The sequence below is a fragment of the Sylvia atricapilla genome, chromosome 6 (genome assembly GCF_009819655.1).
Source record: "Sylvia atricapilla isolate bSylAtr1 chromosome 6, bSylAtr1.pri, whole genome shotgun sequence".
Taxonomy (NCBI): domain Eukaryota; kingdom Metazoa; phylum Chordata; class Aves; order Passeriformes; family Sylviidae; genus Sylvia; species Sylvia atricapilla.
The window spans coordinates 10,497,742-10,522,494 of NC_089145.1; the positions used below are offsets into that span (position 1 = coordinate 10,497,742).

The 24,753-nt window shown below is 36.2% G+C and overlaps 1 protein-coding gene across 1 annotated transcript in view; it reads left to right on the forward strand.

The window, feature by feature from the left end:
* IRAG1 (inositol 1,4,5-triphosphate receptor associated 1) overlaps nucleotides 1–22,799 on the forward strand; it is a 60,182-nt gene extending 37,383 nt beyond the window's left edge. Inside the window, exons 7-22 of the mRNA XM_066320741.1 lie at nucleotides 376–549; nucleotides 2,064–2,113; nucleotides 2,551–2,592; nucleotides 3,168–3,758; nucleotides 5,636–5,714; nucleotides 8,113–8,233; nucleotides 9,073–9,103; nucleotides 10,157–10,297; nucleotides 12,338–12,469; nucleotides 13,690–13,831; nucleotides 14,527–14,576; nucleotides 16,125–16,232; nucleotides 17,461–17,528; nucleotides 18,931–19,050; nucleotides 19,681–19,812; nucleotides 20,776–22,799. Coding sequence (XP_066176838.1) covers nucleotides 376–549; nucleotides 2,064–2,113; nucleotides 2,551–2,592; nucleotides 3,168–3,758; nucleotides 5,636–5,714; nucleotides 8,113–8,233; nucleotides 9,073–9,103; nucleotides 10,157–10,297; nucleotides 12,338–12,469; nucleotides 13,690–13,831; nucleotides 14,527–14,576; nucleotides 16,125–16,232; nucleotides 17,461–17,528; nucleotides 18,931–19,050; nucleotides 19,681–19,812; nucleotides 20,776–21,016 — 2,222 coding nt within the window. The 3' untranslated portion in view covers nucleotides 21,017–22,799. The remainder of the gene's footprint in view (nucleotides 1–375; nucleotides 550–2,063; nucleotides 2,114–2,550; nucleotides 2,593–3,167; nucleotides 3,759–5,635; nucleotides 5,715–8,112; nucleotides 8,234–9,072; nucleotides 9,104–10,156; nucleotides 10,298–12,337; nucleotides 12,470–13,689; nucleotides 13,832–14,526; nucleotides 14,577–16,124; nucleotides 16,233–17,460; nucleotides 17,529–18,930; nucleotides 19,051–19,680; nucleotides 19,813–20,775) is intronic.
* The last annotated feature ends 1,954 nt before the right edge of the window (nucleotides 22,800–24,753 follow it).

Below are 24,753 nucleotides of genomic sequence, written 5' to 3' on the forward strand. Positions count from 1 at the left end.
AAATTCCATGAAATAACTCTGTCTAGAACAGAAATGCCCTTACTGTTAGTTGAGATGGATCTAATAGCACTTTTATTTAGAAATGAGAAAAGCTGCATTGGAGACACAGCTGGAAAAGCCAATTTCACATATTCAGAGAATTTTTGATTAAGGTGAAATACTCCTAGTAAGTTACTTGTGGTTTTGAGGACTTGCTCTAAACTTGAGATTGTAACAACATTAGAAATGAGCAGACATTAATTCTTGTTATGTGCAAGCTCAAAGCTAAATGTATAGGTATAAATCCATAGGTTTGTTTTGAACTTTTTACTCTCACATGCCACAATATACCTGGAAATGGAAGGTCCAGCTCTAATTCTGACATTTTCTACACAGACAATAGTGGTCATGTGATTGATCTGGTGAATGATCCACTACCAGATGTCAAAATATCAGAAGAAGACAAAAAGAAGAACCTTGAATTGTTAGAAGAAGCAAAGAAAGTGAGTGAGAGGTTCCTAACACGCAGAGGCAGAAAGTCAAGAAGCAGCCTCACAGAGTCACCCACAGGTAGGAGCAGATACTGAAAAACAGATTTTATATTCTCCTTCAAACATCCACTATATGTAATCTATACATTGCTGCTGTTCACTGGCACTTGGTTAATTTGAAAGTCAGAATCTCTCGTCCTCCACAAGGTTCCATCCATGTACTCAGGTGTGTCAGGGTAAAATGGTGTAAAGTTACACTGCAAACAGTGTAACAAGAAAGGATGAAGTATTTCTATTGAAAAGTGAAAAATGATCGCAAATTGTCATTTAAATGAAATTTTAGCGGCTAGATTCATCCTGCTGAAAAAAACATTTTCTCCAGACACAATTACACTGCCTCTTCTTCTGAACATAGTCATAAAGTAAGCTAAATGGACCAGATCCTCCTTTAAAAACAGCAGAATAAAATGTTTTGTTCTAGAACGTCAGCTGAAATTATTTTTTCCTTTTATATGAAGTGTTTGAAAACTGGAACAAAACGCCATTTTACCATGAAATAGGACTTTCATTTTGCTTTGAAATGCCAGTTCAAACAAAGTTCTGTCTTAGAATTGGCTTGACACTCTCTGGAGGGGGAAAAAAACCCACAACTATGCATCACCTCTTTTGTTTCCCAAACTCCTCATGAGCCTTCTCTTGTACTATGTCTCCTCAGTGCTTACAGTATCAGAAAACTGATGAGAACAAGGACTCCCTGTATCAATAGAAATAGAAATTACCTGTAGCAATAGAATTTCCCTTTATCAATAGAAATAAAAATATATTCATTTTTGACAAGTATAAGGCATGAAACATACTCTAAACTGCTAATTGCCAAGTGCAGCATGACAATTAAAATGACTTGACAGGTTCTGGACAAACTCATGACTGATGACTATGATATTGATTTTTTAATTTCATCTGAATTCTAAAAATACAGAGGGTACAAGCCTAGGAAGTAAAATCACCTTTCCATTTTGTTTTTGTCTTTGCTCTAATGAAGCAATTTCCCCTGCTCTTAGTCCTAAAGTTTCACCCATAGCATCTTGGACTAACTCTCTGATTCTTCCACTTCCATCAGGTAAAATGATCATGAATCATCAAGAGAGGAAAAGACCTCTAAGATCACCAAATCCAACCATTTGCAGGCTCACAGTTTAACCTGTAAAAGCTCACAAAAAATGTATTTGTTTAGTATTTCTTGAGAAGAGTAGATTTAAGCATCTAGTCCTGAATATGATAAAGCTCCTGAATGCATACAAAATATATTTTTGCATATAGATCTTTTCTATTATATTTTTATTCCTGTGATGTTGCAAGTTCACATGTTCTATATTTTTAATTTTATCAATATTGGAGTTTTGAGAAGCTTTAACGATGTTTCACTTGCTATGTGTTTGATACTTTTTCCTTTTTAATAGTATTTTTGACATTTGAATTTTTGTCTTTTATGTATTATGGGAAACTGTGCTCATTGGTGTTTGTTAGGGCTATAGTAGTAAAATTTTTGAGCAAAATATCAGGATATGCCCTAATTATGTGTGTATCTTTTAGGGTCTGATGCATGCACAACCACTAGTATTGAGTCAGTATCTCCAGGGCAGGTAAGAGCTGAATAATCTGTGCAATAACCTGGTTATTACAGTACTATATTATAACATGCTGCCCTTTTAGTCCTTGATAAAAATTGTGTGTTTGGAATACCATTTTATGTACCAAAATTGGATTACTGGTATTCTCTCTGTACAGCAATAATTTAAGGGGTGAATAAATATTTACTCTGAAGACAGAAATCCATGAGGTAACAAGAACTGAAAGATCATAAAGGTCTGTTAAGTGTAGGAAATAGAAAAAGATCCAATATAACCCTAATCTATGAAAAAATTAATCTCTAAAGTTATTTCATAAATAAATGCAACAAGCAATGTAAAAATTAAGAGATTCAAAGTTCAGCCATTAATATCTGTATCTAACATTTGTAGCATAGATGTGAAAGATAATCTTATAAGGCAGTGTTTTCATCCTTTTTTTTTTTTGCTAGAATAACAGAAATGTGAAAGAGGATGACAGACAAACTGCAGAGGTAAGTGTTTCACATGAAGAACTGAGCAAAGGCTGCTGGTTTGTCTTAGCACACATGTGACTTACTGATGGGACTAAAAGTGTTGAAACATTGTTCACTGCATGAAAAGATTACACTGCTCTAAGAAATGATGAAGCAACTGGAAAAGAAGTAGAGGACAGTGGTCTTAGCACTTGATCTTTCCATCCTATCGTGCACCCTGCTCTAGATCAATTAAAATCGATATATAAAATACCTTTGTAAGTAAAGGAAAAATATCTACTATAGCCATTTTGGTGTATGTTAGTGGTTTAGACTTTCCATGGCATTAAGATGCTATGGAGCTTGGCTTTAGGAGGATTGCTGTAATGAACTTTGGAATGGGAGAGGTTAACTCAAAAGTTCAGAGACAAGATTCCCAAATCAGTATTCTTTAAGTGCCTTTTAAAAATTATTTCTTTTGTCAAGAGCACATATTCAAAAGCAAATGTCACTGAAAAGGAAATGGCTTTTTACAATGAAAATCTGTCCTTGGGCAGGGGAAAAGAGGAATCTGGACTGGTTTCTCTGTTTCATGTGTGTCCGTGTACTTTCAGAATGCTGCAAAAGGATTAATTGACCGAAGGCAGAATGACCAAAGAAAGATTTCTCAGGGAAGGTTGGTTCCTCGATCTGCTGGCATTGAAAACTCCAAAGAGAAGCTCTCAGATCAAAAAGAAAACTTTGATCCACGTAAACATATGGATACTTTACCTAAATTCTCCCCTTCAGCTGGTGATGGTGGCAGAATGTCTCTTAATACTTGCATGAATGTATGTGAAAATGAACTTGGAAAATCATTCCTCAAGAAAGGGAAAGAAAATGATGTTCCTTTAAGAACCCATCTACCAGGACCAGGAATAGGAAATATGGACTCAAAGCTAAAAATTCCTGTTCCAGAAATGAGGGACCATAAAGTTCCATGTAAACCAGAATTTAAACTGTGTGGACTGCGTCCTCCTCTACTACGGGCTGTGTCCTGGGATAGCTTGGAGCCTGGACAGAAAGAGAAAACCCCTTTAAAATTACCGTCTGAGGAAGATAAAAGCTCTATTGGTAATAAATCCAGCAATCAGTTAAAAGCATTCAAAGACCTTCAAATCCAAGTTCAGCCAGTTCGAATGCAGAAGCTAACAAAACTCAGAGAGGTAAGCCCTGTCATCAGCTGTATCCTGTTTTAAAAAGCCATTTTCATACCCTACTAAACTTCCAACATGTTTAGCATTATTTTTATCACTGCAAGAAACATAAGGATAAAATGGGAAAGTTTCAGCACAATCAATACAGAATTGTATCATGTTTTTTCTTTGCAACTTTACTAAATTGTAACCCATGTTGCAAGTAAATTCCATGGAATTACTCTATTTCTTAGCTCCCTTCAAATATGCTTTAAGTGCACTGTGGAACTTCAATGTGTACGTATGCATGTGCATGTCCTCTTGCATGTTTACATTTGCAAGATCTCAGGGACAGGAAATGGGTTTGTAATGATTAGTTGATTCTCAGAAAACTCTCAGAAATTCTGAGAAAACCTTCTCAGAAAATGTCTCAGTGTTCAGAGCTGTAAAACTGGGCATCTCTGACAGCAAAGGCAGATAGAGCATGCCCAGACTAACAGCTCCTAATTATAATATGCTGCAAATTTGTCAGCTTCTAAATGAAAAGACTTGGGCTGCAATATCTACTAGTTAATCTGGTGTTAAATATTTTTCTAAATGATTAATAAAAGTTAAGAATTAAACCCTAAGAAAAAAAGCAAAGATTTCATTAAATGATAAACCACCAAAAGAAAGCAACAAACATGTCTCTATTACTAATAATGACATTTGAAAGGAAAACAAAAAGAAGCAGCAGGTACTCTCGTAAACAGCCTAGTAAGGATATTTTCCTTTACTCCCAGCAGTTAATATTTTAAGATGAATACAAGGCTGAGGGGGGGGACCTCAAATTCTTCACTTTAGTTAATTCATTCCTATTGTACTGTTTGGGATTGGCAGCTTCATTATTCACCTTTTCCTTTTGATATAACACAAATATTCTTAGTGTGCGTGTACTGGAAGTTTTGACTATAGGCACCCTTAAGCCATATAATTACAGGAGAAATTCTTCCCTGTGAGGATGGTGGGGCACTGGCACAGGTTGCCCGAAGAAGCTGTGGATGCCTCATCCCTGGCTGTGTTCAAGGCCAGGTTGGATGAGGCTTGGAGCAGCCTGGGATAGTGGAAGATGTCCCTGCCCATGGCAAGGGGTTTGTAACCAGATGATCTTTAAGGTCCTTTGCAATCCAAGCCATTCTATAATTCTTTAAGTCTATCATTTTGAGTGACCTAGAAGCTGTGAAGCATAAATAAGAGAATCAAAAAATTATTGCAACATGATCTGTAATTCTAGTTAGGCAAGATTTGAGCTCTGTCTCCAATAGGAATTGTGTACTCATAAACAAAAGTAGGTGTTTGTGAATTTAAACATGTGAGAATATGAAAGAAAATGAGGAGTTGATAAAAGGAGAAATAAGACAATGAGGTTTAATCCTTGAGAGTGCATTTTTTTCCTACCTTTAAGGAATAGACGTGGAACACAGTAACAGTGAAGGTCTGGTCTTAATAAAGTCAAAGTGGCAAAGTCTCATATATAGGATTTTCTGAATTTCTTCTGTTATCCAGGATACTTAGTTATTTCTGTGGCTATATCCAAAATTGCTTTTTTCATTGTCAGTTAGTAAAGCTCTTACTTACCAAAACTCTCTATATATCCACTTGAATAAGGGGCATGTATTGCAAATTTTTGTTTGCATGACCAGGAATTTTTCTAAATAATGCTTGTATGAAATTTGAAATATGTAATATTCTAGAGTATGTGTGAATTTAGGAGTGTCCATGTTATGTAGCATCTGACTGTAATGTAATGCAAATATATCTGTTATATTTATTAACTAAAGTGTTATGTTTAGTGTACATGTGGCAGGGATATTTAAATTGATATTTGTAGTTCAGTTACTTGGAAATACTATTGTTTCTCTTCACAGGAGCATATTTTGATGAGAAATCAAAATTTAGTTGGACTTAAACTTCCTGAACTTAGTGAAGCAGCGGAACAGGAAAAAGGTGTAGTATCATAAAAACTGGAAGGAATGTTTGTTATATACTGATTTTTATAACTGACTATTACATGGGGATGAGGAGAAAAAGTGAAAAAGTCTTTTACTTCAATTGCAATAATAGTTGAAGCAGTCATGGACAGCAGTAATAAATGATGAACAAGAGAGACCAATAATGGAAAGTACCTCAATTTTGTGATGATTTGAGCTAAGAAGATACTGTATGTATTATTATAACCAAGGGAAAAAATGCACACATGGAACAGTCTGGCTTGTACCTAATAGTTGTAGGAGTGAAGTTTCAGTAATTTAATGTAAAAACATTTCAGCAGTGATGGATTAAATGGATGTAACTTCTGCAAGATATTATGGTCATAAGGGTGAATTTGATCCCTGGGAGAGATGGGATGCTTTATTCCTGCTTTTTTATTTTAGTATATGTGTGGCAAGTATTGAAATGGCATTTTCACTTCTCGTCCACGTTTCCATGTCAATGTGCATGAGAAAAAGTAAGGCCAGAGAAGAGTCACAAATGTGTTTGAAGGACTGGAAAAATATGCCTCACAATAAGTGGGAATTTTTAACCTCAATTTCTGTGATTTTTATGGAAAAATAAAGGAAAAGGCTTCTTTAGGGAAAAGGCTTATAACTCTACATAAATGAGGAAAAAGAAATCTGGCACCAAATGTTTTCTCCAATCTAGCAGAAGAAAAAAAAGATTTGATGCCTATAGATGCACCTAAAAAGATTCAGAATAAAGAGCAGAGAAATAAACCTGAGGATAATTCAACATGCAGAAGAATTAAATAGCAGAAGTGCTTAGTTAAAATATTTAAACCAAAACTATGTATCTGTTTGGAAGTAGTTAATTCAGAACTTGTTCAGTGTGACATTAACTGAAATGGAGATGGTTACTATGAAAGGAACCGAAACTGACTGTCCAAGATTTAATCCAAAGACAATTTTAATTTTTTTAAATTAATTTTTTAAGTTCATTTTGCTAATCCATACATTTCCACTGGGACTAGCTCATCAGGCTTTAAAGTTCCTGTTACACTGAGAGATGGTTGAGATACTACATTTCATGTTATGTCTGGAAACAGACTCATCTTCAAGCTGAATGAATCAAGATTGAAAGAGACTTCTGTTCCTCTATATTTAGTGGTTATATTTTTGGATTCTTAGATATGATCATATTATTCTTGTCACTCTGCTAATGCATCATTTCCCAGAAATTATTTAGCAGGTTGTGTTTGAAAGTATAAAATAGTTGCCATTTTACCAGCCTGCTACATAATTTTGGCAGGTTTGGAAGTCTTGAGGAAAACATTATGAAAAGATAAGCATTATTTTATCCAGCTTCTCAACATGGATCTTATGAGTATCATGAGTTTTTTGTAGTCCAGTAAGTTATCTAAATGGTAGCCAGAACATTAAGGGTCAACTCTTGGTCCGCAGTGGGGAAAACAAGCAAGGGGTCAAATTCTTAGTTCATTTGTTAGAGAGACCTACTTCCTTACATTGTCATAGAAGCCACCTTTTCAACTGAAGTGGTAATTTCTCTTAAACAGTAGGAAATAGCCAGATACTTCATTATTACTGTTATGGATCCAATGTACTGTCTCCATCATGGTTTTTATCAATAACAAGTTGCTGTCACCGTCTGAGTAAACACAACTCTGCATCTACACAAGTTAAGTGGAATGCATTAAATATGGAGACATTGTGGTGTCTGGCTGGATTTTATGGGGACACGTGTGACTGTTCATAAGTAAATAGTGGAATTTTTTAAATATAAATCAAATGCACAGAACTAAAACATAGCTGGAAAGAATATCCCATTCTGCTGAGTCTTTCATGTTAACGCTCTCCAGATTTACACACTAATTACATGGCAAGTCTAAGAATGCTTCTGTTAAACTTATGAACAGGAGAGCTGTCCAAAGATTCCTTCCTAAATCTGAGATTCAGACTGGGGAATCTGCCTTTCCTACAGGAGAGTCCTTCCTGAAATTCTGGTAAGACAGAAGGAGATAAGGGAACCAATATATGTGAAATTAAATAAAATGAAAATACAGAAGCTGAGTGACATGATTTTTAAAAAAAAGTGTTAGCCATGTCTTGGTCCTTATGAAACTACTGAATCAGAGAATATAAGTATAACCTTTATATCCTGTTTCAATGAACATACAGTGCAAACAGATATGTGATGTAATTTATAACAATAAATGGTGTACAAAATCTGTAGTGCAGTACATTACACTTGATCTTGGCAGGTGGCATTTAAAGCCTTAGGAAATGACAGTATTCTATTAGAGAATCTCAGTTAAAATATTCCAGAAAAGCATGCGTGACTTTTCAAGTAACATAATTTTTTTTGTTTTTTCATCTGAAAATGTGCTTAGGCCCTTCACCTCTTCCTTCCCCCACTGAAGAGGAAGAGACAAAGAACAGCTCTGATGTCATGCCCAGCATTCCTGATGTATTGCTGCGAAAACTGCGAGTGCACAAATCGCTTCCAGGAAGGTAAAAGCTCATTAGAAGTGGAAACACATCATCCAGGAGAAGGGTCTCCAATCAACTGCCCTTACAGGGTTCCATTCATACGGAGATAAATTGTCGCATCTTAAAATGTGCAACACAGATTTTCTGAAAAATTTTGGGGAATGCATCAGCTTCCAGTAACTGGCCAACGTTAAAATTTAGTTTGTGAGTTCTACATAAAAAGTCTTAAACCTTAATTGCATTCTATAAATAGATTTTTATACAGATTTTTCTACTTCTGGTTTCTAGGATTGCCGCTGCAGATATGAACTCGTATTGAAAATATTTTTTCTCACCCCCATGAAAATAATCTGGCCAGATTATGCTTTCAAATGGTAGAATTTGGGCATGTAAGAGTTCTGCAGTTTTTCTGCAGATGACAATTTTTCAGGGAAATAGAGTTTATTTTGCAAACGTAGTTGAAAGACTCACTTGTGAATTCACTGATTTGGACTTTCCAAGACATTAAAACAATTCCTAACTTGCTTAGCCAAAAATAATTCTTCCATCCACCCACATGTACCAAAACCACCAGAGCCTTCAGTTATCTGAACTGTGAATAAGGATTCTCTGTGCAGGTGAAATAAATATTTAACATTTATGGTGAAGGAATTGTTATATACATTATTTGAGATAAATGAATGCATGAGGTGAAGAACTTTGGAGAGACCATTGCTTGATTGCAATCAATACTGAAAAGCAGTGGAAAACTCTTGAAACTCAAACATGTATTTTGCTGTTCTTTTCAATTAAGTATTAGAATATCTTTGTTTTTAGAGAAAATACTCATTAAAATGTGGATTTTTTACTTTTATTTTTAGCTCCCCACCACTCACTGAAAAAGAAGTTGAGGTAAGTATGTCAGTATTTTAGACACACATTCCCATTTTAAGTGATTACTTTAAATCTAAGGATGTTATTAGAATGAGGTAATGGGGTGATTTTTTTCAAAATATATTTCTCATTAAAAGAAATACAATTGAACTCCATGAAAATAACAATTTTGTGAAATATGAGCAATAGAAATTGTAAAATGACAGAGTAGGAATAAGCAAAACATTTGTTTGTGTTTTTCATAATAAAATATGAATTCACTTTGGAAATAATTTTAGTATTCTAAAGTAGTAAAAAAATTGAGATTAAATAAGACCAGAAACCAAGCAATTTAAATTGTATTTGTCCTGACCAATATGAGCTTTGGGGCATTTTTTAATAATATCCTGCTGCTAGTTTACATAATTTTTACTTTCTCAGCTCAAGCCAATAATTTTGTTTGCAGGTTGCTCTTTAGCTTGTAGTCTTTGTTTCTTGTATTTTTTAAATAACATACCAGTCAAGAAAAATATCTTTATTTACTGGACCCTTTGGTGCCTTGTGCTTTGCAAAGTATTAGTCCTAAGAAATAAGAAGTCTGGTAAAGAAATAATCTTTAAAAGAAGCGTGCAAGAGAATAAAAATGTTAGCACTTCATCTTTTGCTGCAGGGGTAGGTGTTTATCCCTTAGGTAAAACAATGCTCATGGTGAGCTCATCCCTGGACTTCCTCTGCACAGACTATCTGTTTAAAAACCTTGGGGACCCTTGGAGGAAGTCCAGATAGAAAACAGATCCATTGTGATTCTGGTGCTTCTGGTAGGCTGCTTCCTTCATTATGTCTCTGCCCTACAGAGCTCCCAGAAAAACATCCAGGAAAAGAGGCAGGAATGCATTTATTATTCCTGTTTCAGAGGAAGTAAATACAAGTGATTTTTCAAAGAAAACTAATTAAAAATACTTTGAATTTTCTGTTTCAATTCTTATTTAAGCAGCAAAGTTTGTTAAACACATACCTTATTATAAATAAGTTGTTATTGAAAATTATATTGCTGTGAGACTTACTGGAAAATGCCTTTTTTAATCCAAACAGAATGTATTTGTACAACTCTCCTTGGCCTTTAGAAATGATAGTTATACATTGGAATCTAGGATTCAGCAGGCAGAGAGAGAGAGAAATCTTACTGAAGAGAATGCTGAGAAGGAACTGGAAAACTTTAAAGCAGCCATTACGGTAAGAAAACAATGGGAATTCTTTTCCTGAACTATGGTGTACATTGCAAATGTGTTTGACTTGTAAATTCAGCCCCAAAACTTCATTTTCTGTTGCTCAAACTCCTTGCCATGAGCTACCTATTACTCTGAGTGAGGGCATATTCTGCCAGAGTGGGCCAGCATTGCTGGAAGTGCCATGGGGATGCTTCCCTGGGTCTAGCAGATTACAGGAATAAATACTAGGAATTTGCTGTTCAGTTCTTGAAATAAGCCTGTGACATAGTTAAGAGCATTCAGAACTGCAGTTTGAGTTGATCCATGTTCTCCTGGGCAAGACCTTCTTTAGCAGAAAATCTGAGGTATGAGAGATATGAGATCCAGAAATGAGAGATACCAAAATGATTTGAAACCTGAGTCCTGAGATCTGTAACATGAAAGGCCTCTTAACTGCAGATACTAGAAGGTAAGATTTGTGAAAGGAAGCAGCAAGGAATACTTAAGGAATAGATACAATCTCAGAGTCAGGTTTTGGGCCTGAGTACACTTTCATTCCAGCTGTCCCTGGTGTTCCTTTATAGCAGTAGTTTGGAGTTCTTCCTGCCAGTTTTCTCTGCGTTTTCTAACTGGAATGACAAAAAATTGCTAAGATGTGTCAACGTAAGTGCTGTGCATGTCTTTGTGCGTAAAGGGAGGGATGGTTAGACACCAAGCTGATAAATAAAGTAGCCTTAGACCCAGCACACATTACTGCAAGGAAGTGCTGCCATTCTTATGAGAATAGTGAGGAGAACATATGATTCTCCCATTTATTTTATCAAGAACATCATCAGGTAAGAAAATACACAATTGAAAAGAAAGACTGTGATCTTCACATCTTCTCATCTGGAATTACAAATCTACATTTTCAAATTAATTGCTTCTGGTAAACAAAATTGTTGAGAATAATTTGCTGCTGTTCCCTCTGTTCCCTATGTAAAGAGCAAGCAGAGACAGCCTTTTAAATCTCAGGGTTTTCAGACTGAAATAAATCTGTTAGATTTGCCATGTATTTCTGTCAAGAGTCCCTAATTAGGCACCAAAGTTCATCTTGCCAGCATGGGACAGATGTGATTAAGATTTTCTTCCTTTAAGCAGTTCCCATGATACAGCCTGGCTTTTACAAGCTTTCTTACATGATTTACAACAAAATGGAAACTGAAAGCTTTTGTTCTGGACAATGGAAAAAACTAACAAGCAGTTAAAAACGGTGATGGCTTCTGTAAAATCTCTATCGTACTAGACCTAGACTTGTTCCAATCTCATTGAGAGGTTATCTTAATTTCTTTAGGATAGGCACATGTTTTATGGCTCAGTAACAGTTTTACCAGTCTTTCTGATTTTTTAATTAGTCTTGTGATAATTGATGTGTTATTCAGAAACCTGATTTCAAGAGAAAGCTGATCTACTAGAATTCAGATTTTTTTGAGAAAATAAGGAGGTTATGGTTGTCAAGAAAAAAAGGAAAATCTGAAATTCTGTGCATGATTTTTTCCACATAGATTTCCTTCTGCATTTTTGGTTCTTACAGTCAAATTTTGGTTGCAATTTATTATCAAAGTAGCATTGCAATTCTTGAGACTATAATGTCTTATTTTCCAAATAAGCGAAGTATCATGGATCTGAAAGAACACACGTGGCCTTCTTAATACATTATGCCCAGAAAATTAAAATGCCCTTAATCCCTCAACAATCATTTTTGAGAGCTAGTTGAAATGAACTTAGCACTTGTAGAGTTCACAGGCAGTGGGGCATGTTTTACTATAGATTTCAGAAGGGAAAATACTGCAGATGTGATAAGCCCTCTCTAACTCCTCAAACTGTGTTCCTGCAATTTGCAGCGAAGCCCCGTGCTCAGACAGGGCAGCAGCCTCTGGGCTGGGTGTGTGGCACAGTTGGCATCCCTCTGAGGCTAATCTCTCCATATACAGTTCTGCCTGGACATTTCTACCCCATTTTGGGGCTCTGGCCATTCCATTTGAACTAAAAACATGCTGCTAAAGCTGCTGTATTTCTGCTTCAGTCTTCAGCTCACCTGTGGCACCACTACGAGCACAGGGAAGCCTACCAGAAGCTCCTGGAGGACATTGCGGTGCTGCGGCGTTTGGCTGCCAGGCTCTCCAGCCGCGCCGAGATGGTCGGGGCTGTTCGCCAGGTGAGGGCATCCTGGTGTTTAACTGGATCCTGGATCCACAGGGTCATTTTTTTCCAGCCTGGGCTGGAGGTTATGTTCCCCCTCTGAGTTTTATTTGCCATTTTGACAGATTTGAAGACATCTGTTGTAGTGTCAGGTAATGCACCACTGCAGCCTGGAAATAGAATTCCAACAGAGGAAGATTGCCCATTAAGCTATTTAACTACTGTACAATAGGAGCATTTATTTTATTCAGAACTACAGCTCCATCACAAGAAACTAATTTCAAATCAATGCAGCACAAATAAGAAAAGTTTTCTGGGTCAAAATACTCATTTAATTCAGTCACCTGCCTTTGGCAGTAGCTCAGTCAATTACAAAGAGTATGAGAACAGGGTGAATATAAATAAGAGCACATCAATACCATCCCAGATTCAACAATGTTTCCTTTGCCTTCTAAACCAGATTGATGCCAATCACTAAGACCTTTGAGGGCTTGAAAACAGATGTGGTATACCACATAAGTAATCAGATAGGCACACAGGCAGAGTGTATGAATTTATGACAAAATAAATCATTATATTCTGTGAAATGTGTATGAATTGGCATGCTCCTCTAACTGTCTCAGGAATTTTCAGCCAAGATTTCCCTAAGAACAACAACTCCAGATTTAGCCGTGACATGGAGCATACATATAGAGGCAAATATAGTTCCTCAGTTTAGGAAGGATGTTGAGATACTTGAGTGCGTCCAGAGGAGGGCAACACGGTTGGCAAAGGGCTTGGAGCTCAAGCCCTGTGAGGAACGACTGAAGGAGCTGGGGTTGTTTAGCCTGGAGAAGAGAAAACTCAGAGGTGACCTTATCACTCTCTACAACTTCCTGAAATGTGGCTGTAGTCAGGAGGCAGTTGGTCTCTTTCTTCAGGCAGCAACTGACAGAATGAGAGGACACAGTCCCAGGCTGCGTCAAGGGAAATATAGGCTGGATATTAGGAAAAAGTTTTTTCCGAAAGGGTCATAAAGTATTGGAATGATCTACGTTGGGAGGTGGTGGATTCACCGTCTCTGTGAATGTGTTTAAGAAAAGACTAGATATGGTACTTGGTGCCATGGTTCAGTTGACTTTAGGGTTTGGTTGGACTTGATGGTCTTGGAGGTCTCTTCCAATCTGGTGATTGTGTGAAATGATTTGTTGGAGATGGGTAGAGGTTATCTGGATATTTCCTTCTTTTCTTCCCTAGGAGAAGCGTATGTCAAAGGCAACAGAAGTAATGATGCAGTATGTGGAAAATCTGAAAAGGACATATGAAAAGGATCATGCTGAACTAATGGAGTTCAAGAAACTTGCCAATCAGAATTCTAGCAGAAGCTATGGTGCATCTGGTAAAGAAAAATAAAAATTTAGGGGTTTGCCTTGCCTCTAATTCAGAAAGATGTTCGTGCTATTAATGATTTAAAGTAAATTAAGTACCTAAAGTAAAAAAGTACTGTGAGACCTATTTGTAAATTTCTGATCTACAGGAGTAGTTTTTTTTAAGTTACAAAAATGAGTTAAAATGTTTCATATGAACCTCACTTAATTATATAGTACAGTAATTTGAAGTCACTATCCTTACCCAATTTTTATGAGGTCCAATTATATTTTCTCGTGGCCTCTTGCAAATCCATGTACCCTGCACAATTTTAATGCAACTACCTTTTAGGTCCAGATGATGGCAAAATTTCATTATTAAAAATACTTTTGTCTTTTTGCAACCTTTTATTTCCTTTGCTGGAAACTGATATATGAGGAGCTTCCTTTGCAAGAACTTGTATATGGAGGCAAATAGTGGGCTTTTTGCCTGATTTAGTGAACAAAGTAATGATTTGGTTATTTGCAATTATTTCAAATTTGTCGTGCAGATGTAATTGAGAAGACAGCTGTATGACAATACTGTATGCCAATAAATACATGGTCACTTACAGACCCTGTGTAAATATACTGTATCTGAGTTTGAAATATAAGCAAGGGCTCCATTAATATTATTCAGAGATACTCATATAGTCTAAGACTGTTCTTTCTCTTTGTTTCTGTGCAGAAGATGGGGTTCCTCGTTCATCTAGATCTATGTCTCTCACTGTTGGAAAGGTATTTCTACATTATAAGAAAAAAAAACATTTTATGTAGTGAAATTTGTTTGTCTACATGCACTCAGTTCTTTAGGCTCTGCTCAAAACAGTGCTGTAAATTCTCAATATTGTTCATACAATTTAGTGCATGTGCTTTGCAGTTTTGGATACATGATTTAGTATGACCTTATGCAATAATGGTAGTGCCTGATGTGAAATTCTAGTGTTTTATTTCTGAAAAACTTCCAAGTGTTTAAGATCAAGTCTATCATAAAACTTGCTAAAACAACCAGTCCTTTGGGAGACAGGAGTTCCAGTATGACCATTATAAAATTAGGTGATCAGGTGCATTATACTCAGTCTACTATTTATTTTCATTTTTTTTTTTTATTTGATTGGGTTGTAGCCCTTTAGGTTTAATTTATTCCTGCCACTTCTGAGTGTTGGATATAAAGAATTACAGCACAGAGCATGCTGAAGGCAAGATGGGATTTCAAAATGAGAATCCCATAAGCTGAAGCAAAGGTCTCAAAAAAAGACTAAATTTAGCAGGTACAAGTCCAAATAATAAAAAGGAGGAGAAAAAAAGAACCCAAACACTAGAATGGACTGCCTACTATGGCTGCAGACTTCCCAGCCTAGTTTTTCAGGAGTACATTAAATAAAACTGTCATTAATGAATAGATATGGTTGGTTTTGTCTAGAACCAGAATCATGGAGTGATTCCTAAGTACTCACTAAACCTCTGTTTAACTCCTTTCCTGTCAAGCTGTCTAGAGCAAGATCTTAGAAGTGTTTGGTTATGCACTAAAACAAAGCTGTTAGATGCTATAAGTGTTTGATGTTTTTACTCAGTTGGAAGCATAGATTTTACATAGATTTTATAGGATGAAGCATTTGGCTACTTACCAAATGACAGCAAAAATTTACATAATCTGTACTTGAGCTAGAATATATTGTTACAGTTAGCATGTGTTTGTCATAAGAAAGAATTTTTATGGTCTTTGGGAAATCAAGGAGTGTTGCATTATGCTATTTAACAATTCAGGGGTAGGGGAGAAGGGACTGTTCTTCTGTGGAAGGAGAAGATGTTTTTGTTTCAGTAAATTATAATTAATAGGTTTACATGTAATTAATATATCATAGTGGGTACAGAATATCATAATAGTGCATATCAAGATAAGGGTTTCATGTGTGACTTCAGTCATTGTGACACTGGCACTTTCCCCGGTATTATTATGCATCTACTTTAATCAAAGGTAAAGGTCTATGATAAGAGCTGACAAAATAAACTGAGAACATTTCTGATTGACACTGCTGGGCTTTCAGTAAGGAGGGAAAAGAGCAGCATCTCTGTGCCACACTTCATTTCACATTAAGCACTTGCCATGCCAGGCAATACAAGATGAATTTCTGGGGAAAACCACAACCTTTTATTTTACTTTTGCTCCCAACTCTCCTTTTCCCAAAGGGGACAATGATCTACATCTTTGCCAAACAAATTCACAGAATTCTTCTTCATTCTTTCTTGTTGTATGGTAGAAAAAGTAATTGTTATTTCTCCCAGAATATGCCTCGGAGGAGAGTCAGTGTTGCAGTTGTTCCTAAATTCAACTCCTTGAACATTCCTGGTCAGTCACCAGCAGCTTCACCTATACCTTCAATGCCATCCCTGGTAAGTAAAGCTCACATTTTAAAGTCACCAGTTTTTGTCTAAACCACTTTTGACTAGGGGCAAGCCATAGTTACTGGAAGCTTTTTCATTGGTTTAACTTGTTTTGACTCCTTCCTACTGAAGGAGATGGACAGAGGTAATTCCTATGGTATAAGGGGACCTCACAATTTACCTTCATGAATGATCCCTTTGGGAACAGCTGAATAGGGCAGGCTGCTGATTCACAGGCATTGGATATTAGTGAGGCAATTTTCCTTTTAATTTGAAGTAACATAAAGGAAAGAAATAGTGAAAAGCACTGTCCACTGTAGGAGAGAAATTTCAATTCCATTGGGCATACACCTTCCACTGAGCATACACCTTCAATGAAGAACAGCTGGACTGCTCTTCTTTATTGCCAAAAGTCCACTGAACAGAAATAAATGTAGTTAATGTACAGAAATGTACATGGTAGCAATTTAGAGGTTCTGTGATGATGTGGGATCAGTGGAGCCATCAGCCTCTATATTGAATTTTTGTTTTTAAAACTTTCATAAATCTAATGAAACTCTAATCTGAACATAATAAATCCTTACAAATGCTTTGGAGAAAAACCGCAAGACATACTCACTGTTCAGAGATGAGCTAAGATGGGACATAACCTTAAAGTGATGAAACATTCTGTTAAAAATATAGGGTTATTTAAATGAGGATTTTGCTGAGAAGCTAAATCTATTGATCTATTTTACTTGTAAGAAAAGCACCTGTTTGTGCAATTTATTTATTATGTATTCAGAGTCAATTGTTTCAAGAACCAGGTGTGTTTGTTTGCCATGATTTATTATTAATTCATTTTGTTTAAAACTTCCCACTGAAAACTCAGCTAATAAATTAATGTTCTTAGGATAATAGGAGAGGAGCAATAGAATAATTTTACTGTTCAGTGATCAATATATGATGGAGAACATTTTGTGGGGAAAAATAAACTTGGTAGAAGAAGTTGTCAGAGAAAATTCTTAGTGTGCAAATCCATTGTTTACTCTGGTTAATGGCAGCAACGTGGAAGCACCATATTTAAGATACTTTGCTGATGAATGTGGGAAGGAAACATAAGCAGCACACTGCCTTTGTCATTTTATTGAACACTCATTTGAAATTAATTAATGAATTTTAATGGATATTTAATTATTTAGTCAGGAACGTTAACTAATTAATGAATGTAACATTTATTTCTGTGTTTTACTTACAGTCTGAATCACCCAGTAATGGAAGGAGCAACCTAACATCTACTCCTGCTCTGCCAGCACTTCTAGAGAAGTGAGTTTTGTCTAGGTCATCTCACTGCCTATTAAATGCTAATACTAATTGATAATTTAAAGAATCATATTTTGAAATACTGTGATATTTACTACTACTTGTTAGAATGCTTTAAACATGCAAATTAAAAGTTTCAAAGTGTACATCACTACAGAATATTGAATTTCATGTATTTTAGATTAGTGCTGAGGCAGGACAAAATTTATCTTATGACTTTGTTTTACCTTGTGCTTTACTAAGAATCTAAGTATGCAACAGCTGAGAAAACAAAAAATGGGGAACTACAGCACTGACTGCTACTATTCAAAAGAACTCTGCAAGATCTAGGCCATCTTTTGAAACTGCACAGAAATCCTGTGAGAAAATACAACAACAAAAAAAAACCACTTTATCGATATTTTGCACCCAAGGAGACAAATTGTGTTACCAAGTAACAGAAGGAGAACTTGAAATTTGAGTTTGAGCATATGTGTGCATGGGGCAGCTGGTCTAGTAATGCAGAATTACCTAGACCAGCACAGTTTTGTATGTTTAAGCACTTCAGGCTTATACTCATGGTTTGTTTAAAATCCAAGTGAAAATAATATCTACTGTTAATGTGACTTGAGAGAAAATCCATTGCCCAGAGATAGTGTCAATCAGGTTGAACTATTGAACTAACAGGAAAATATGACCTCCAAAAAGGGTGAGATTCCAGAAGTTGAAATGGGATCCATTGTTGAGCTTATTAAACCTCGACCTTGATAGATCTGCTATGTCTCGATCACTTAAACTCTCTGTTTAAGATAAAATAAATGACAGGAGAGCACTGCAGGAAGACAGCAATATAAAACAGCTTATCTTCAAGCTAAATGGTCCAGACTTTTACTTGAGAAAAGTCCTAGTGAGAAAAACGAGGTATGTGTATTTTTTTTTAACCTGTGCATCAGTTCAGCATATAAATTCAGCTTAGGAGATTACTTGAATATTTAAAAGGCAAATAAAAACAATGTTTTGTTGAATTAGTGTTTGACATTACTTCTGTTGTGTTCCTCTTACGTAGCAGGTTACAATTTCTAAGATGATTTTTAGAAAGTTGAGGGAAATGTTTAAATGTTTTTCATGAATAGCAAATAAATGTCATGGATGAGCCAGGAAACAAAGGCTCTTTTCTTCTTTTTTAAAGAAGAACAAAAATGATAGTTTTCTTACCTTAGATGCATAATAATTACTATTCTTAAATCACAGCATCCTGAAACTAATATTTTTCTTGGTGTTTAATTTTTTTCTTTTGAAAGACATTTCATTTCTTCAATAAACATTAAAAAAGACAAATCGTGACTCACAGAATTGCAGCATGCTCCAAACACAACACATTTTTGGGAAGTTTTTTTCTATTTGTCTGCTTCTTTTGTCTTGGCAGTGGGAAGTCAAATGGAGAGCCTGAATGTGAAACCTCAACTTCTGTGCTGACACAGAGTGGGTTGGAGGAGATCAGTCCTGAAACTAAAGCCAAGATAGAAGAGGAAGCATATAACAAGGGGTGGGAATATTTTTTGTGAACTTAATCTGTAAATATGTGCTACTAGATGAGGACATATGTTTTTAGAATTTAATTTTAAATACAGTAGTTATGTTGTTGGTGTCACAAAGTCCTTTATATAAGTCCTTATGTTTTGGGGCAGTTAAAAACTTTGGGATCTATTTCTGAATGTCAAGCAAAGAATTTTGTTTTATGTGAAGAGTGAAGCAAATTTTGATCCTCTCCTGGAGAATCCAGCATGCCATCTGACTTTAGCATTGAATTGCATTTATTCTCCAGGAAAATAAAGAAATATCTAGAAGATATTCAAAATTATAGAAAGTTAAAGAGAAACGTTTACTGACTCCTTTACAATAGACAGAAATTGTTCTCTGTGGAGAGCAACCTGGGGTTTTTTTGTTCAAAATTATAAATTTGGTATCAGCTTTAGTATAATCCTCTGTTCAGGAAGGGTGGCTGTATGTGTGCCTTACTCAAGGTCTTCAGCTGATTTTTACTCTTGTTCCAGTGCTGCAAGACTGCTATTTGTGTTTTATTACTTGTAACAAAATATAGAGCTATTTTTTTGTTAAATAAGATCATGCTTATACAACATCGTAGACTAAGAAATAAATGTTTTCTCTGATAAAGATATCAGGAAGCCTTGAAGAAAGCCAAAGAACTACAGGAACTGAAGGAAGAAGATGAAGAGACACCCAAAGAAAGTCATGATGAACATGAAGAAAGTGAAAATGAAGATGAGATAAAAAATCTGAAAAGCAGGTGAGACGGTGGTGTAATATGTCCATACAAAAGGGGCCACTTTTTTCTACTTATGATACCCAAGGAAGTGTTTTATACTATCATTTTGGCATACTTTCCTCCTGGAGAAGTGTACTGAAATAACAATATTTTCACAGAAAGTAATATTCCAGGACAATGCAGTTGCAAAATGCAAAACTTGATTTTGATGCTTTGGTTAAAGCTGTGTGTTGACATCAAGATGCTTCATCTTGATGGGGTTTGCTTCTGGTTTGAGGTAAAAGAATGCTCCATAAAAGTTCCTTAGATGCCAAAATGTATCTCTCTGTGGATATGTACTGTCTCATAAACGTTGTAATCCAGGAACCTGAATTAGTGCCATGTGTCACTCCTGTCACTAGAGTGACACTGCACCCATCTGTACCCCATGCTCTCTGACTGTACATTACAGAGGAGATGAATGCTGGCTAAAGCAAGTAATGTGTCCAGTCCCAGGTTAAGGCAGGGATCCTTATCTAATGCAGAAGAATTTGTTTCCATTTCATAACCATTATAGCTATAAACATCTGTTGATTTGAAATTTCAGCCACCTTCAGAGAGCAGCCATCTCATTAGTCATGACACTCTTGGGAAGAAATGTTTACCACATATTCCAGTGTTTAATTTAGTTGATCCAGGTATGAACAGTGCAGAATTTTACATATCAAGCTCTGAGATTTGCCAGCTGACAGGTGGGAGAAAGAGGAGTCAGGTTTACAATCTCCAGCTGTCTCACAAATATTACTCCTATAGAATAGTTGGAGTTGCAATATCTGAGTGTACAGCTCTTCATAAAAGAACTTTACATTTTGATTCTTCTTTGACAAGGTGTTTGTATTGGGAAGAAAAGATGGTGCAACACCTGTGACACCTTTCAAACTGAAAAGCTTAAGATAATAAATTTGCATTTGGTTAATATAAAATAGTTTTCTTTTCATTTTACAGCAGACTTGAAGTCATCGTTAATTATTTATATATCCTGTACCCCAAACTGTGCAAACACTGGAATGTGGTGTGGCTTGTAGTGGCTGCAATAGTCATTTTTGCTGTGGTGTTGGGAATTTACCATTCCTACAACTCCTGTGATGAAAAGTCAGAGGCACCTGAAGGGAAGGCCAGCTGCTCTGGAGCCCAGCAGTATTCCTGGTGGAACTCAGGATTCCGACAGGAGCAACGCACGGAATAACAGAGGAACAACCGCGCCCTTATGATCCCTGAGCAAGTTTGTGTATTAGAGCACCATTGTTAAAGGTAGTGCTTAGTCATCCCTGTGGCTGTTCCACATGGTCCCTTAGGCAAGTGAGTCACTCCACACCACGACGTTTGGGATACATGGTGAGCATTCCTTGCCAAGATGCCAATCTGATAAATAATCCTATCTGTTCTCTTATTGTAAAGGACTTGTACAAATAAAGTCATCTTGAATCATGGTAAGGTTGTGGCAGTAATCAGCAACCTGCAAGACATTTGGAAGAATGATTTGCACAGGACATTGACATTTGGAAGACCATCATAAAACCCGCATTTGCAGTTAGTGATTTACTTTACATTTCCTGAATTTTTTTGTTGATTCTTGAAGTACTAATTGCATTTAAGTCCTTTGGGTTTTAAGAGGCTAAATAATTTCCTTATTCATGGCTGTTGGGTAGAAATAGAAATATTTCCATGGAAGAGTATAATTACATTCTAAGACCAAATGCCTTGCTGCTAAAGTAACTTTATAAGAGGAATTATCTATATGATTATTTAAATGGAAGGCTAAGTACATGCATAAATGATATATGATTTATGATATACTTCAAGTTTTATGATAAACTTCAAGAATGGGACCACCACTTTTTCTAAAATGGGATACTCAACAGAACCTAAAATGGGGTCTAGGTAGCACAGCTGATATAATCCAATAAGTCTGGGAACTTTTCATACATGAAAGTTTCCAAAAATTTATGTATGCCACTCAGAGTCAGTGCTGGTTGCAGCTAAAAGTGGTTGCTGCATGGAAAGGGTCCTTGTGTTACCCAAGCCCAAAACACAGCAGTCTTGGATATGGGAAGCAATCTTCAATTCTTTATTGAAAAAGAAAACAAAAGCTCTTCAAACCTCTGTATAGAAATGACCACACCAAGCAGACTCTGCCTTCCTGCTAACACTGGAAATAAGCATTCTTTGAGATCTGCAACAGGAGCAGAGTTGTGAGAGCAGCCAGAACCCAACCAGTGCCTACATCAATCAGGCCATGGTAGGAGTGAGGGCTTAGGAGAGCTCGCTATGTGTTTTCAGTAGTTCATTTTCAGAATCTGATGCCAAGACCATCTGATACATTTCCAAAGCTGAACTATCACATCAGGCTAGAATGATCTTTTGCCCAGATTTTTTGCCAGTTCTGCCTACTTGGGAGTTGTGAGTTCTCACACAAGAATGTGAAAGCCTGAAATTTTTGGACAAGCAATTTGAAAATGGTGAAGCCATTAGCTGTGCACAACCCAGCACCTAGGGCTGAGACCAAAATATGACACTGGAGGTGTGCCATTTGTACCTGCTGAGCAGCACTTCTGAGTGAAGGTGAACCGTGTTTGTCTTTCCATTGCTGTTTGGAGTTATTTGCTGCAACAGCAGCAAATCCAGCGTGACACTCAATTGCACTCCTGTCCTGCATTCTCCTGGCATTTTCTGATTGAGAAATGGGTCTGTTTTCCAGTGGAAGGATAAGAGTGTTATGAAGTACTGTAATTTCAGTTCCGATGCAGTCAATATTGTCCTGTCTTCTTTTGGTGGAAACACTGAACCTCAAGCTAATTATCAAAGAAAACAGGTTTCTAACTCAGTCAGAAATTTAATTCACATACCTGGCACTAGTAACAAGTATCCTGCTGGTGAATTTTTGTTGGCCACATGTTTCTTAGGGAGAAATTTATATAGAGAAAGAAAAAAAATTAAAAAAAAAAAAAAAAAAAAAAAAGCCAACCACTGCCACCTTTTTTGGGCGGTGTGGTGGGGGTAGGGAAGGGAGTCTATAAGCAATTAGGAGGGTTGTGGGTTTTTTTGTGGTTTTTTTGGGTTTTTTTGTTTGTTTTTTTTTAAGTGTATATATTGAGGAATAGTGTGCTTAAGGAAGTTCAAAAAGGATAATGGGGAAGTGTAATTTGGTCTAAAATTGCAATTGGTAATGAATAAGACAGGAGAAGGTTTCTTGCAAATTACTTGGAATCTGTTTGGTTCAGTTAGAATTTCTGACTGTGAAGAACTACTGTGACCTTTCATGTACTTTCAGTATTGGAAAAAAAATTGTCAGTAGTTTCTTGAATACTTCTTTACTAAAATCAGCTTCTTTAACTTAATATTCTTTACAAATAGCATTATAACTTAATAAGACAATAAAATTTAAGGTAAATACTTCTAAATATTCAGATTTCTTTATGCCAAAAATTTATGGCACATATTTATGTGATTGTGGAAACGTTGGGCTGCACTGTAGAAAAATAACAGTGCCTGTAATTGAATTGATTTGTTTTTATTTACATCTGCACTGTTGTGAGTCCAATAACTGATTGTAAGTATACATAGAAAGTTATTGATATCAACAGGACTTTCTAACTACTTAGTGTTAAGCATGTGAAAAGGTTATTTTGGTCAGTGGGTGAATGAGGTCTCCATCCTCTCTTAAAATTCAGCACACTGACTTTTTGTGGAATTAGTGCAAAGGGACAATTCCCATAAGTAGTTGTACTGATTTGAACTGAATTACTTGCATGTCTGAGGCAAGTATAATTTAGCCACAAATTAACTGAAAGAGAAAAAATATTTTATTGGGGGTGCAAAAATGAAGATAAAGTTTACTAAAAAGCCTGTTCTTTTTATAACTACTTTGAGCAAGCTGTCCACTAAAAAAAACAAACCACAATGAGTAACAGCACACTAAATAGCTATGCTTATATTTTTTAGTTATTTAATTAAAACACCTTTTGTTTAATAGGAAACTAGATTAAGCTCAAAATCTATTCTAAATATAATTTTATCTGTTGTCTATTAGTTTGCTTTATCTGGAAAAAAAAAAAAAGGCAAACAACCTCTTCTGTTTTCAAAGATCACATCAGATAACAAGAAACAGACCTATTATTTATGCTATTACCACTGAAATAGTTTTCTTGGGGTGCAATATTTATTTTTCTGCATTAACAAGACACATTTATTGTTTCTCCTGCACAGCACAAATGTTTCTAGCAAAAGGAATTTCAAAAGGGCACTATTTTTGTGTATCATATTTAAATCTGTAATATTGTAAGATTTTGCACAAGTGTGCTGGTATTGTACTGTATAGTATCACATACTTGAGTTTTGAAATAAAATTATGGTTTCAAAGTCCTCAGTGTTTTTTACCTTAAAGATTTGGGGTGTTCTGTCAGCATATTGATGGCCATGTCCTCATGAAGTAAGTCCTGCCTTGTCTACACTGTTACATGTTCCGAGGATCTTGCTCTTAGTCTTCCAGTTCTTCAGGAAAATGGGACAGAAGAGGAGAGCAAACTCCTGTGTCAATGGAGAAAGTGTTTGGAAGCAGGGTCATCCCTGACATGCTCTAGAAACCAGCTGAGAGGGGAAGCTGAAATATCCTGGAAAGAGTTTAACTCCTGCTTCTGAAGGAGGCCACGTGTCACGGAGGAGGCTGAACATGGGAAGCCACAAGGGAAAAATCTATAACTCAAGGATTCTGGGCAAGAGGTCAGGAGTTTTATTTGCTTCATGTCCATGTCGACCTGGGAGGTCTGGGAAGCCTGAGTCTTGTGGGGAGCAGACTTGCCTGACCAGTGGGTAGGAGTCAGTCCTCAAGTCCTGAATCTCTGATGGTCTCTGCCAGGGGACAAACTCTGGGACATCAACAACCTGGAAAGGAATTAATATTTCCATGGAAAGACCCTGATATTT